The sequence below is a fragment of the Amblyomma maculatum genome, chromosome 11 (assembly GCF_055883805.1).
Source record: "Amblyomma maculatum isolate TAMU_Amacu chromosome 11, ASM5588380v1, whole genome shotgun sequence".
NCBI classification, from domain to species: Eukaryota; Metazoa; Arthropoda; class Arachnida; order Ixodida; family Ixodidae; genus Amblyomma; species Amblyomma maculatum.
This window is the reverse complement of record NC_139354.1, coordinates 98062847-98078572: the sequence shown is the minus strand read 5'-3', so window position 1 is coordinate 98078572 and position 15726 is coordinate 98062847. Positions and strand designations below refer to the sequence as shown.

The 15726-nt window shown below is 51.6% G+C and overlaps 1 protein-coding gene across 1 annotated transcript in view; it reads right to left on the bottom strand.

The window, feature by feature from the left end:
- The window catches only part of LOC146174476 (lipase member N-like), a 102729-nt gene extending 87320 nt beyond the window's left edge, over positions 1-15409 (bottom strand). The window contains exon 1 of the mRNA XM_084585405.1: positions 15058-15409. Coding sequence (XP_084441531.1) covers positions 15058-15409 — 352 coding nt within the window. The remainder of the gene's footprint in view (positions 1-15057) is intronic.
- Between the last annotated feature and the right edge of the window lie 317 nt (positions 15410-15726).

The window sequence follows — 15726 nt, the reverse complement described above, 5'->3', positions numbered from 1 at the left end:
CGCTGCTCAGGCGTTCACAAAATAAGTTTGAGAGATAATGCGCCTTTCCCTTCCTCTAAACCAATAATTTTAAATATTCTTAAACATTCGATTTCGTTTAGGTTAGTTGAAGGAAACGAAATAGCAGTTCCTGCTTCGCTTTTCGCTGGACACTCAAACCTCCGTAGAGATCACTCTGAGCTACAAAAGAAACCTCCGTCAAGGTCGCTCTGAAGTATCAAAGCAATATCTGATTCTTCATACCGAGGTGTATAGATTATGCTTTTACAGAGGTACAAATCAGAAGTAGAAAATTTAGACGGTCATCAATCGCTAAAATATTAACTATGTCGACTGAATAACATGTTGCAGAGCCTAATTAGGTGCGACTGAATAACATGTTGCAGAGCCTAATTAGGTGCATCGAGTGTTTGGAAGTTCGCGGTGATTCCAAACCTTATCCCAAATCCGGCGCAAGCAAGCATGAAATAATTTAGTCTTCTTGGCCACAATGCGCTAATATATTAGTCCTTATAATTCATTCATGGGACGATGCTGCTATGTTGAGGTAAATCAGCTCATGATTTTGCTACTGAGTAGTTCCACTTGGGATTGCAGAGAGCGGACACTGAAGACAAAGCTTTCAAACAACAGGCGTTTTCTGCATGCACCAGCCGACACTGCTCGACCCAAAACTTTGGGGCTGGGAAAGGTAGGTCAGCGGCGCTTGCGGCAGGGCTAGCCTTCCGACGAAGTTTTATGTTGTAGGCCCTCATTGCACCCGCCAAAGCTTCTGTGGTCGACGACGGCTGTAGCGGCGCGCGTCTTTCTCTCCCTTTCCTTTTCTGTCTTCTCTATTTTCTCTTGTTGTTGTTGTGGCTGTAGGAAGAAGGAAAAAAATGCACGGGCCTGCTACTGGCTCTGTAGCTGAGCCACCTCCTCTGCCTCGTGCGGACAGAAGGGAAAAAACTGATTTATTTATAGAAAGGGAAAGGCGCGGTAACTGTCTCACTTGTTTTCTGTGGACACCGCAACCGCGCCTTAAGGGAAGGGAGGAAGATAGGAGTGAAAGTGGAAAGAGAGAAAGAGGAGCCGTAGTGGAGGGCTACAAAGTAATTTCAACCACCTGGGGATCTTTAACGTGCGCTGACATCGCACAACACACAACCGCCTCTTCCTTTCGCCTCCATCGAAACGCAGCTGCCGAGGTCGGGTTTGAACCCGGGTACTCCGGCACAGTAGTCTGGCGTCTTACCACTGCACCACCCCGGCGGGGCGACAGAAGAGAAAACAGAGAAGAAAGGAAAAAGAAGAGGGAGAGAAAGCCGTGCGCCGCGACAACAGCCGTCGTCCACCACCAAACCGTGGCGGGTGCAATGACGGCCTACAACAAATAAATATTCTGTGGCAGGCTAGTCCCCGCCGCAAGCGGCGGTGACCTACCTGTCCCAGCCCCATCAGGGGAGTCCCTGCAAGTGGCAGATTGTCTATTTTCTCTTCTGTCTGATCTCCAGGTGATCGAAAGTAGCCCTCCACTAAGGCTCCTTTTTTTTCTCTCTTTCCATTTTTACTCACACCTTCCTTCCTGCCCTTGCGGCGCAGATCAGGTGACCACAGAAACGCGTATAACAGGTACGGCGCCTTTCCCTTCTTGTGGACCAACTATCTCTTCTGTCTGTACGTGGCAGCGGAGGTGGCTCAGCTACAGAGCCAGTAAGAGGCCCGTGCATTTTCTTTTTCTTCTTCCTACAACCAGCCCTGCCTGGGTGGTGCAGTGGTAAAACGCCCGACTACTGTGCTGGACTACCCGGGTTCAAACACGACCTCGGCGGTTGCATTTTCATGGAGGCAAAACGAAGAGGCGTCCGTGTGCTGTGCGATGTCAGCGCACATTAAAGATCCCCAGGTGGTCGAAATTACTCCGTAGCCCTCCACTACGGGTCCTCTTTCTCTCTTACCTCTTTCACTCCGATATTCCTTCCTTCCCTTACGGCATGGTTGAGGTGTCCACAGAAAACAAGCGAGACATTACCTCGCCTTTCCCTTCCTATAAATAAAATAAGCTTCCTACAGCCACAACAACAACCCAAAAATTACGAGCTTCTCTCTAGCGTGCGCTGACATCGCACTACACACGAACTTTGTTAAGGCCTTCTTATAAAATGCCCGTCAATTGAATATAATGAATATATTTTCCCATATATTACTTTGGGCGGTGCATGTTCTGATATGCGCATAAGGAAGAAGGAAGAATTAACCTCCTTCCAATGCGCATATCAGCACATGCACCGAACAATGTAACAATATCTGGGAAAAATATATTCATAATTTTCAAATGACCGGCATTTTATAAGCAGGCTTTCGTAAAGTTCGTGTGCTGTACGATGTCAGCGCACGTTAGATATCCCCAGAGGATGGCTGATCATGGCCCTGATGGGGCTATGGACAGGTAGGTCATCGCAGCTTGCGGCTGGGGCAAGCCTACCACTTAATGTTTTTCGGTTCCAGGCCGTCATTGCACTCACCACCACTTTGGTGATAGACGACGGTTGCTGCGGTCCGCGTCTTTCTCTCCCTCTCATTTGTTTTACTTCTCTGCTTTCTCTCCTCTGTCTCTCGAGGCAGCGGATGTGGAAGGGCGTTGCGCCGCGGAGCGTTCAGCTGCCAGGGTAATTCCCACTTTTTACTACAGGCCGTAATACGTAGACCGCGATTCGTTGAAGTCTAAAGTGTTTCTCAACACAGCACTTTGATCCGTACCATAAGCCACGATTTTATAAGAATTTAAAGGTTTTTGCACTGCATCACAGGGTACTGTTCTGCATGTTTTTTTGTAGCTTGTGGCAGCAACAAACTGCCGGAATGCCGGAGAGTTGCCACGCCGGGGTGGTGCAGTGGTAAGACGCCCGTCTACTGTGCCGGAATGAATGAAAAAAATTATTTACACAAAGGGAATTCTACCGGCATTGGTGGGGCCCTCAGTCCAGGGCCCCAGTGGCCTTTGCCGTTTTGCGCGCTCTGTCAATCAGCTTGAGCTGGTCGTCAGGCGTCGAGCAGGACAGCGCAGCCTCCCACTGCTCCGGTGTTGGTGTGGTGTTTATTGGTGCTACCTGTGTTTCTTGACAGGCCCATGTAACATGGTAGAGTGTAGGGGGTTCTGCGCATAGTGGGCATTTATTTTCATATGTAGTGGGGTGGATTTTACTGAGTAGACTCAGATTGGGGTATGTGTTAGTCTGTAGCTGTCTCCAGGCAACCGACTGTTCTCTATTGAGATCTTCGTGGGGAGGTGGATAGATCCTTCTTAAGGCTCTTTGATGTTCAAGAATGACTCCATAGCATCTAGTGACTGCATCCGGTTCCCCGTCGTTGTGCGCCCCCGGTTGGCGTATGCTCGGGCATTGGCGTCGGCACGTTGGTTACCTTTGACAGTCTCATGACCGGGTGTCCACGTTATGAAGCATCTCGAAAAGCTGATTTTTCTAGCCTTGTTTATGCGGATGGCCACAGTGGATATGCGTCCGCTGCTACACCTTCTGCATGCTTCTTGCGAGTCCATAATTATTTTTGTGGTAGCCTCCTGACCCTGGTGTGTGATAGCGAGAGCGATTGCCGCTTCCTCAGCCTAGAGAATGTTGTTGCTCTTGATCGAGGCGCAGTTGACTTCTTTAAGCTGGTGATCAACCACACTGGCTACCGCTCCGTGTTTTTCTTTGTATGTGGTCGCGTCGACGTACAATATGTTTTTTTTTTCCTGCGAGGATGGAGAAAGTCCTTGCAAGGCTACCACCGGAACAAGACGTTCGTGCATCTCAGACACAGCGGCAACATGCTTCAGCCTCGCCCACTGGGCGGATGCAACTCGAAAAGTAATCGCTGTTAAAATATGTCCTCCTGGGCAGCGGCCCATGGTGGCAGTATCCGTGTATTATAGGCCTCTTACTGGCAGTCATAATACCGACTCATACGAGTGGCTCGCCAAAGTCCTGGCCCTCTCAGGAAGCCTCCCCATCCTGGTGGGAGGAGACTTCAATGCTAAGCACCCGACTTGGGGCTACGCCACAGCTGCCCAAGGGGACGCATGCTGCACGACACTGTAGAAATGTCTAGTCTATACATATACAACACCCCGGACATACCAACGCGCATAGGACTACACGCCCGACAACGAGATACGACACCAGACCTGACGTTGGCCACACCAGGATTCATCAGGCAATGGGAAGTCGAACAGACAACATGGAGAAGCGACCATTTACCAATTTTGATCACCCTTAACCGAAAAAAGATTCGTGAAAAAAGGCAAACGGTTACCATCGACTGGGAAAAGTTTCGGATAGCCACTGGCGGCAACTTCATGGACTTCGCGCAATTCAGTGCCATGGTTGCGGAAGCACGGCCATCGTCCCGAGACACAATAATATGTGACGACACTACCACACACATGGATAGGCACCTTGCCAACTTGTGGCGAAAGGACAATGTCCTTACGCAACAATACAGATATAAAGGAAAGCGCCACCGGGATCTCATGAGCCTTAAGCGCCAATATCGACTCATCAAGGAGTACCAACAACAGCTCGAAACAGATTCATGGCACAGCACTTGTGCGACGCTCGGACGCAAACCCGGCCTTAAAAAGCTGTGGGGAATTCTACGAAGCCTGCTGGGGAAAAAGAAAAGCACACCACCACTGGCAGAGCTGTTCCTGCGCGAGAACCCAGCTGCACTCGAGGAAAAGGTGATCCACACGTTCTTCCCGCATGCTTCTGAGATACCCACGCCACCATTGCCGGCGATCACGATTGACAACACAGTAATGGAACTTGAAAAACCATTTACATTTGGCGAGCTATTCGCAGCATTAGTGCACGGCAAACCGAAATCGGCTCAGGACAAGACGGAGTAACATGGCAGGAGCTCAAAAATCTTAGCGACGAAGCCCAAGATCAGCTCTTAACTATCATAAACGATTCATAGGAATCAGGAGTAGTGCCAGATGCACTAAAGCTATCATTGATATACCCCATACCGAAATCAGGGAAGGACCACACAAAACCAGAGAACCTACGGCCAATAACTCTCACATCCACTATCTTCAAATTGATTGAGCGAATGATAGCCGCAAGAATACAGCATTATATCGAATACGTACAGCCTGGGTTGCATCCAGCTCAGGCTGGATTCCGTCCGAATATGGGCACGCATGATTGCCTTTTACTGCTCCGCAGGGTAATCAACCGCAGGTCTCGCAAACAGACACCAGATTACATCCTCACAGATGATATGCGCAACGCATTCGACAATGTAAACCAACAGGTAATCCTACAAGAATTAGCAAAAAGATATCCCAGCCAAAAAGCATACAATTGGATATGCAGCTTCCTTCAAAGTAGACCTATTAGGCTTCATGGCAAAGCTTCGGGATGGAGCCCCAGAACCTATTACTTGGATAGGGGCGTGCCCCAGGGCTGTATCCTCGGGCCTTTGCTTTTTAACTTGGCCATGACCCGCGTAGCAGAAGCGCTCGAGCGAGACACTTCGGCCCGCTTTACAATCTACGCAGATGATGTCACCATATCCACAGAAGCAGTGGATTACCCAATTGAAGAAGTCATGCAGACGGAGCTACAAACAGCAATCTTCAGCCTCACTGACAGCTTGGAAGCATTGGGGCTACAGCTCTCACCTGAAAAGACACAACGCATAAGCATAGACGGCAAGAATTCTACAAACGCCAAAAAGCAGGTTACACTGCATCTTGGACAACACAACATCACGTCTGCAAATGGGCAGACACAAATCTTGGGGGCACAGATTTCTAGTTGCAACAGTCCTCGTAAATGGATTCGTACATTGCAACGTAACTGGACCCCGATGTTGCATATGATTCGCCGGATTTCAAACAAATACGGTGGAGCCCGGCAAAAATCGTGCCAAACACTGTCTAGAGCGGTTGCTGTCGGCAGGATTCTGTACGGGGCACCTGTCTATGAGTTTTCTAATCGCGACGTTAAAGACGTCGAAAAGCTACACAGGGCCACTCTTCGCACCATTACTGGGCTTCCTAAGCACACGAGGAATGAAGAGCTGCTTAAAATGGTCAGCATACCACCCATACAAGACATTATAAGAAAAAAAATAAGAATGCGATCCCGACTGGAAAACACGACCCAAGGGCAGCAGATCATGGCATGGGACAACCGAATCAACATTGCTCCGAGACCCCTGGGAACAGACACTTCACCCCCGTGGGAGGCGCCGGTAATCGCACTAACGCTAGAACGACCTATTAGTAGACGGAATGTGGTAGCTAGGCAACTTTTAGCACAGAGAACTGCCCTCACGAGACAACTCAATACAATAGACATCTACACTGACGCTGCAATTAGAAATGAAAGGGTGAGTGTGGCATGGGTGTGTGTGCCAGCGCCTCAGCACAACGGACAGCACACGTGCCACCTACCTGGAGGAACAATTTTACACTCCGAGTTGCTTGCCATATGGGGAGCCATAAATACTATTACGACCGCTGAAGCCAGAAAAGATAACTTCAATGGATATCTAATTTTAACCAAATCGTATGCAGCGATTGCAGAGCTGACGGCACCAACTACAGACGACGCAGTGGCCAAGGACATCAGAAAGAGGCTGAAGGGAATGCGGGAAGTTGGAATAGAAATTCAAATTATGTGGACACCGGGACATACTGGCACGAACGGGGGAAACGCAGCCGCGCAAGCGGGTGGCTTGCTGAAACGTACAATGCCCCACACCCCAACTCCATGCCTAAACCGATAGACTTAAATCCTTACCAAACAATGCTCACTAAAGGCTCCTCTGGCAGATCGATGATGCACTATGTACGCACCAAAATAAAACACGACAGTAAGCTTAGATTACATGAAGCGACACCAACGCCGATGTTTGAGGACACGAAAGGGCTCACTCCACCACAAGAAATATTTCTCAACAAAGTAATAACAAACGCTGCTTACACACCGCACATACTTGACAAGTGGTTTCTCCGAAGCACGAAACACTCAAACACAACATATGCACGCACTGTCAGGAACAGTGTACAGCAGACCTAGAACATCTTATATGGCAATGTCCATCGTTTTCACGAGGAAGAAACAAAATTGCGCATATTCCACACGACGACATGCCCACATTAGCAGGTCAGGTTATACGAAGCACCGAAATACAACACTCCACTGCTACATACGGCAGTGAGAGAGGCCTGCTTCGAGTAGTGTGAGAGAGGTCGACTTACAGCGCAAAGATCGGCCGCATGGCAAGCAACAAGCAACAGCTTGAAGAACCGTTAAGACGAAGAAGTTACACTCCCATCCCTCCTAACTCCCCAAGAACCCAAACAGCGGCCGGGAGCCATCCCTTCCTTTCAATAAAGGCTTCATTCATTCATTCCCTGCGAGGCTTCTTTCGTGTGCCTCGGATCTTGCCTCTCTTCTGGCCTTGTGTACTTTCGGATGCATGTTTCTCGGAATCGGGTTGACCTTAATGATCCCTCTTATTTCTTTCGATATGCTGCCCGTGCTGTATATTTCTCTGCAAGCATCTCTCATGCCCAGTATATTTAGTGTGTTCCTTCCCGTTTGCGTCTGCATGTCTTATTTTCTGCGCGAGAAAGTGGGCCTCGATGTGCTCTTGCACTGTGTTTTTTATGCCCAGTTTATTGAATTTTTCGGTCGAGGCTTTGACCGGTAGTGCAAGAGCGCATTTGTAGGCTTTCCTCAGGATTGCCTCCAGTTGTTATTTTTCCTGTTCGAGCGGAATTTGGCAGGGGACGCCATATACAATTGGACTTACAACGAGGGCCTGTACTAGCCTGCATGTGTCCTCCTCGGACATGCTTCGTCTTCTCTTGGAGATTCTTGCTATCATTCACGTGATCTGCGCGGTGGTATTTGCTAGCTGCCTGATTGTTTGATCTAAACGGCAGTTGCTTTGTATCCGCATGCCTAGGATTTTTATTTGCGACACTTCCGGGATCTTCTTTTCCCCTATGTAGATGTCTATGGAGTTGTGCAGATCGTACCCTCTTCTGTGGACTCTCTGAGCACCTCAGATTTCTCCGGAGAACATTCAAGGCCGCAATGTCGAGCGTATGCGTTGACAGCGTCTGCTGCTCTCTGCAGACAGTCTTGCTTTTCTCCTAAGGATCCCCTGGTCACCCAGATCGTGATATCATCAGCATAGATAGCATGTCTGGCTCCTTCAATTTCTTCGAGTTTTTTTGCTAAGCCGATCATAACAATGTTAAAGAGCATAGGGGATACCATTGAGCCTTGCGGTGTTCCCTTTTTGGGGGTCGGGAAGGTGTCCGTCCTGATGGCGTCTATTCCAATGGTGGCGGTTCTGTTACTCAAGAAGGCTTTCACGTAGCTGTGTATTCTCTGCCCGCAATCTAAGTTACAGAGCCCGTCTAGCACTGCCCTGTGACTGACATTGTCGAATGCCGCTTTGAGGTCGAGCGCGAGCAGAATGTTTTCTCCGTATTTCGGGACCATGTTAAGCACCTCCTCCTTGATCTGCAGGAGGATGTCCTGTGTTGATAGATGTTTTCGGAATCCGAACATAGTGTGCGGCATGAGGTCATTGTCCTCCAGGTGGGTCTGCAACCTCTGAAGCACAATTCTTTCGTATACCTTTCCCAAACATGACGCCAATGAAATGGGTCGTAGATTTTCCAGGTTGGGAGTTTTTCCGGATTTAGGAATCATTACTATTTCCTCTTGAGACCAGTCTTTCGGGATGGTCCCCTGCTCCCAGTGTGTGTTGATGAATTCAGTAAATCTGTGGATTGAATTGTCGTCCAAGTTCCTAATCATGGCGTTGGTAATGCCATCCTTGCCTGGGGTGGTGTTTTTTGTGGCAGACATAACAACGTGTCTGACTTCTTCTATAGTAATGGGTTCGTCAAGAGTGGGATTTGCTTCTCCCGTGTATGGCGAGCTGTAGTCGGCGCCCGTTTCGTCACCGATGTATCGCTGCGTAATGTTCTCTAGCAGTTCCCGGTCTGTACCTTGGAATTGGTGCGCGATCCTTTGGATTGTATTATGGTTTTCACATTTGATCTTAGTTGGGTCTATGAGAGCCCTTAGCAATGCCCACGTCTTGGCCAAACCTAGGGTCCCCTGGAGATCGTTGCATTTCTGGTCCCAGTCCCGTTTTGAGAGCTCCATCGCATATTGTTCGGCTTGTTTTGTGACCTCGGCGATCTTAAGCTCGAGCTTTCTGTTGTGCTCCTGCCTTTTCCATCTCTTTAGAAACCCCCGTCTAGCATCCCAGAGGTGTAAGAGATGTTTATCCACGTTGGGCGTTTTGTTGGTGAGAGTGACCTTCTTAGTGACTTTTTCCCAGTCGGATTTGATTCCCTCTACCCAATCCTAAATGTCCTTGATCTCTGTATCCTCGGACACCGCCCTGGTCTTTCTATAGGCTTCCCACTGTGTGAGTCTAGCTTGGCCATAATTTTTCCTGTTCGGAAGAGTTTCTATCTGGATGCGCAAGGTGCAGTGGTCACTGCCTAGCGTCTCCCCGTCGTTTTCCCATCTTGCCTGCCTTATTCCTTTGACGAACGCTAAGTCTGGGCACGAATAGCGATTGATGCGATTTCCCACTCGCGTTGGCTGGGTGTGATCTGTGATCAGGCTGAGGCTTCTGCGATAAGCTTCTCTGGCTAGATCCTTTCCTTTCGGAGTTTCTCTGACGCAGCCCCAGCTTTTATGCCAGGCATTAAAGTCCCCAAGGATGAGAAGACCCCTCTTGCCTGCTGCTTGTTCTGCCTTGCCCAGCAGGTAGATGAAGCTAGCGTTCTTTTGGCTGGGCGGGCTGTATACGTTAAGCAGGAAGATGCTTTCTTGGCTTCTCTTTTGGGTAATGGCTTCGATAAGAACGTGGTCAATGTCCGGTCCGTCGATGTCGTGTCTGATTGCGGGGATATTTTTGGCAACCATCCCGCCGGGGTGGTGGTGGTGGTAAGAACATTTATTTACACAAGGGCCAGGAGGTATGTTTGGATCGGCCCATAAGGGACCGATTCTTACAAGCACTAGGTGGAGGTCCCTAGTTGGGGACCCCAGTGGCGGTTGCCGCCGCTCGGGCGCGTCCGACTAAGGCTTGTTGGGCCTGTAAGTCGTGGCAGCCGAGCAGGACCGCCTCCCAGTTCTCCCGGGTTGGGTTGGGGATGGGGGGAATAGCCGGGTTGGAGGGGCAGGCCCACACCATGTGATAGATGTCAGAAGACACCGCTCCACAGTGTGTGCAGCTGCCACTAAAGGAGGGGTCAAAATGTTTTAGGGCTGCCGGGCACAGCAATGTATTGGTGAAAAGGCGGAGAAGAAGCCGCTCATCCGCCTTTTTGAGACCTTTGCATGGGCTGGGATAAAGGCGATGACAATTTTGATAGTACGTCGTGATATCTTTGAAGGTGTAGGCCGGATTAAAATCGGGTTCCTGATCGGGAAGGAAGGAGAAAACAGCCCGGTGAGAGAGCGCGCGGGCGGCTGCGTCTGCTGCCTCGTTTCCTGCCAAACCCTGATGAGCAGGGGCCCATATAAGGTAGCGGTGTGCGGGGTCCGTATCCCGTATGCAGTTTAAGTAAATTTTATAGGCTAGTAAGGGAGTCCAGCCTTGTCTGACGTTCCGACAGGCTCCTCGCGAGTCGGTAATTATGTATTTTGAGTCGGAATGAGAGGCCGCGAGAGCAATCGCCACCTCTTCTGCGTGTGTTGTACTTTGGGCTCTGAAGGTGAGACCGTTAACCGTTTTGCTGTTGTGAACTACAGCGGCCGTGTACCATCCCCCGTCGTGAGGGCCGGAGGCGTCCACGTAGTATACACCTGTTTTGTTGCCATAATGTCGGGCTAGGGCTTCCGCTCGTGCCAAGCGCCGACCATTATGATCTTCGTGTGACATATTCGCTGGCAGAGGTCGCACGCAGAGGGCGCGTCTCCACAATTCTGGGATGCGGAACCTGTCTTCCATGAGTGTGGTGTGTTGGATATGGAGTCGAGCAAGAAGGCGGCGACCCGACTCCGCTTGCGACAAACGCGTGCACTGATTTGTAAGGTGCGCCTCCCGGAGCTCCCGAAAAGTATTCACCACCCCAAGGGCCATAAGACGGCTGTTTGAAGTAGTGATGGGGAGGTCCAGGGCACGCTTGACAATTTTGCGAAGGATAACCTCAAGGGCATCCTCCTCTTGTTTCCGTAGGTGGAGATAAGGTGTCGAATATAGAATCCGACTAGTCACGAAGGCGTTTGCCAGCCGCAAGGCATCCTTACTTCGCAACCCCCCGCGTTTGTTTGAAACCCGGCGGACCATGCGGCCCACCTGGTCCCCCACCTTACGGAGTTTGGCCAATGTAGTGTCTGACCGTCTGTGTTTGTGTATGTAGAGTCCGAGTACCCGTATCTCGTCAGCTTCGTGTATGGGACCACTGTCTAAAGAAAGAGTGATTTGAGTTGTGCACTTTCGCGAGGGGCGGAGGTGCACAAATTCTGATTTTTGTGGTGAACACTGAAGACCACAGCGGCGGGCGTAGCTGTCTACTATCGTCGCCGCTGTTTGCAGGCTGGTTTCAATGTCCCCGATACTGCCATGCGTGGCCCACAGGGTGATGTCATCGGCATACAGGGCGTGCTGCACACCAGTGACACCATCGAGCTGGGCAGGCAGGTGCATCATAGCCAAATTGAAGAGCAGCGGGGAAAGTACTGCTCCTTGGGGGTTCCCCGCGTGCCGAGTAGGTAAGGACCATGCTCATTATCTTGGATGCGAATGTAGCACTGACGATCCGTGAGAAATTGCTTGATGTATTGGAATGTGTTGAGACCACAGTCGGTCTGGCTTAGGTGGGTGAGTATAATCTCGTGTGTTACATTATCAAATGCCCCTTTGAGATCTAAGGCGAGTACTACCCGGTCATTATGGGGGCATTCGAATGGGTCAAGGACTTCCCGATTGAGTTGCAGGAGGACATCTTGAGCGGATCTGTGTGGGCGGAATCCGAACATGGTGCCTGCGAATACATGTTTTTGTTCAAGATATTCAGATAGACGGTCCCGCACCATCGTCTCCATTAGTTTGCCCACACAGGAGGTGAGAGAGATGGGACGGAGGTTATCTGTGTCAATTGGTTTCCCTGATTTAGGAATAAAGGTTACCAGAGCCGTTTTCCAGTCGCTTGGCAGGGGGATGTCCCCGCGCCAAATCGCATTGATGTAGTCAAGGAGGGACTGGTATCCCGAGTCGGGCAGGTTCGTCAAAAGTTTGACGGTGACCTTATCCCTTCCCGGGGCAGTGCCCCGTTTCATTTTGGCAAGAGCCGCCCGCAGATCATGGAGTTGGAAAAGTTGATCCAGCTCTGTGTTCTCTCTGCCTGCATAAGAGTATGATGATCCACGGGGGTCTTGGGCTGTACACAGATACTGGTCCCGGAGTTTCTGTGCCAGTTGAGTAGTGTTGCCAGAGAAAGCATGCATGGCTCTCTGCAAATGTTTCTGTGTTTCGGTTCGTGTTTGGGTTGGGTCGATGAGGGCTCGAAAGAGGCTCCAAGTGTTGCGGCTAGACATTTGTCGCGCGGCCGTGTTGCATCTATCCACCCAGTTGGAGTCGGCGAGATGGGCCGCGTACTCAGCCGCTTTCTGGGTGAGCTCGGCAATTCGAGCTTTAAGCTTTCTGTTGTGTTTCTGGCGTCGCCAACGGCGGACGAGGCTGCGACGGGCTTCCCAGAGGTGTAGGAGGTGATTATCCACGTCCGTAACCGCCTCTGAGAGCTGGATATGTGTTTCATGCGAGCGAAGGTGTGTCAGCAGCTGTTGGGACCATGCTGAGTAGCCCTGCTCGGAAATGGGTGTGTTATCAAGTGAGTCAAAATTTTGCCTGAATTTCGTCCAATCTGGGATACGGGCTTGTGTTGTGGGACGTTTGAGCGGGCGTGTGTGTATTGTAATGTTAAGGATGCAGTGGTCACTACCGAGGGTTTCCTCGGTGTTGAGCCAGTCTGCGTGTCTTATGTTGCGAGTGAAGGTTAAGTCCGGACACGTATCCCGTGTCACGGAGTTTCCTAACCGTGTTGGGCAGACCGGGTCAGTGTGGAGGGTGAGGCCCAACGTGGACGCAAGTTCCGCCAACTTACGTCCGCGCGACTCCTCCTTGCGATACCCCCACAGCTGACTGGGAGCGTTAAAGTCGCCCACGATCAGGAGGGGATCGCGACCCGCTACTCTTAGCGCGCGGCTGAAGAGGTCCGCGAATGTCACTCGCTTGAGTTTGGGAGGGCAGTACACGTTGAGTACATGCAATGGCGGGTCCCTGCGGCGGAGTGGTAGAATTGTCACCATTACATAGGAATAACCTAGTTGGAGATCGAGATCCACCAAGTTGGCTGTGCATGCTTTGTGTACGAGAAGACAAGACGCGGGATCCTGTTGGAACGTCGTGTAATTTGAAAGTGTGGCGCCTAGGCCTGGCTCCTGGAGGGCAACCACGGCTGGTACACACTCTAATGTTTCAAGGTAGAGGCGGAAATTGGCCCGCTTAGTGCGGTCCTTAAAGCCTCTACAGTTCCATTGTGTTATTAATGTTGAGATGGCCGAATTGGAGGTAGAAGAGCGCCTTTGACTAAGGTGTCTCGCCATGATTTAACATTTTTGGAGGGGAGGAGGAGGGAGTGGCTGCCCCAGAGCCAGCTACCTGCGGCACCAAGGGGGTTGCGGCAGGAGCGGGGCAGCTGTCCTAATTGTCCGAATCAATGATCCGACGGTTGAATTTTGCAGGACGGGATACGTCCCTAATGGGCCCCGACCGACGGAGGAGGCGGGGGTTGTCCGAGATGTGTTTTGAGACGACCGCCGGTATGGCAGTTATGACCTTGGTGAAGATCTGGTCCATAGCGGCTTCTATCATAGATTGCATTTTTGAGGATAAGCGTTCCTCCATCGCGGAGATCGCTGTCACGAGGGCTGGCGAGAGCTCCGCGTCGCTCTCCATTGCGTCCGAGTTCTGCGAGCTCGGAGCGGCGGACGCCAATTTTGATTCTAAATTTTGAATTTTGTTCAGTAAAATTTCATTCTGTGCCCGGAGCACGTCAATCTGTTTTTTGTATTCCGCATCGAGCGCGGAGACGGTGAGTGGGGAAGAGGGGGGCCGGGGAGAAGAGGAGGCGATCCCCGCCCAGCTGCTCACCTGTTTGCAATGTTGGGGCGCAGATGCCCGGGCGCCGGCAGCGCCACCCGTCTTAAGAGCCGGGAAGTGGTGCTTGTCCATGCCGCTGGGCGGTGGCGGTGGAGGCGCCTTCTTCTTCCCAGGCGGCGTTTTGATGTCGGTGGCAGGATCAGCAGGCGGCGTTCCGCCATTGCCACCTGGAGCTTGTTGCCTTGGCTGCCGCCGTTTTGCTGGGGGCTCACGGCGTTTGGCCTTGGGGCCTGGTGCCTTGAGCTGGCGGAATTTTCCCGTGCAGTCACGTGAGTTGGTAGGGTGGGCTTGCCCGCAGACTGCACAGGATGGACTGCATTCATGAGGTGCCTTGACCCCGTTGACGGTCGGCACCGTTTGGCCACACAGGCCGCACTTTTCGTTGTCCGGGCAGGGGCATGTGTCCGCCCGGTGGCCCACAGTACCGCATCGCACGCAGGCCGGGACAGTTCGCTTGTACGCACGTACAATGGTCACTTCTGAATTATAGTGAATAAATCGCGGCACCACTTTGCCCACAAAAGTGAGCGCCGCGACGTTTGATTTCCCAAGCTTGCGGATATCGGCAAGCTCTCCAGCACGCCACTGGATCTTGTTTTGGAGTGACTCACTGGTCTCGTAGTTTGCTACGGTGATGACGCCGCGACACACATCACCAGTGAGTTTCAATTGGCCGTACATGGGGAGCTGACCTTTGGGTGACGCAATTTCGAAATCACGCAGAAGCTTGTCAGCGACGTTGCGGTTGTCGGGTGCCTGCGACGATAAGATTTTGCTCCCACGTGGGGAGGAGGCTGAGCGATGCTGCGGCCTGGGTGCCCAGGTAGGCCGCGAACGCTGCTCCCAGCTCGCCATGTTGGAAGACATCCTTGAGAGCGACGGTCACCCGGGGCTTCAGGATGATGACAATGACTTCGGGGTGAAGCCGAGGAAGCGGCTTTGGTTTCCAAACGGGTCCAGAGTTACGCGGGGGCCCGCCGTGAAGTGCTGCAGCGCGCACAGCAGCGTTTTGCTGTGTTGAGGGGTCATTCAACTTGGTGTCCGCCTTCTTGGCGTTCCGCTTGCGGGAGCGGCGCTCAACCAATTTGAATAGCCTCGCGTTCTCGATGGGCGCAGAATCCGGGCTATCAGGCGCAGACGTTGCCGAAATCTCTGACCAGGTCATGGTGGCCGGGTCGTAGCCACGTTGTAACTGTTGAGCCATCTTGCCGCTGTTGGGCGACTCACCCACGGCCGGGCTGCGGCGCAGCCGTTAGGCCTAGCGTCGCCGCCACGACACGCAAGTGATGATCGGCCCTAAAAATGCCTTAATAGTCCCACCTGTGTGCGGGTGGTGTCCACGGGTAGCTGCCAATTTCACGCAGACAATCGCAGCTGACTTGATGGGGTTGAGGTCGAAATTTCGTTGCTCCAGCCAAAACTTTGGTGGAGCCGATACGCTGCACGTCCTCTCGCTTCGCGCGCTCACAGCGCCCCCATCAAATCCCGGCCTCGGCGGCAGCTTTTCGATGGAGGCGAAAA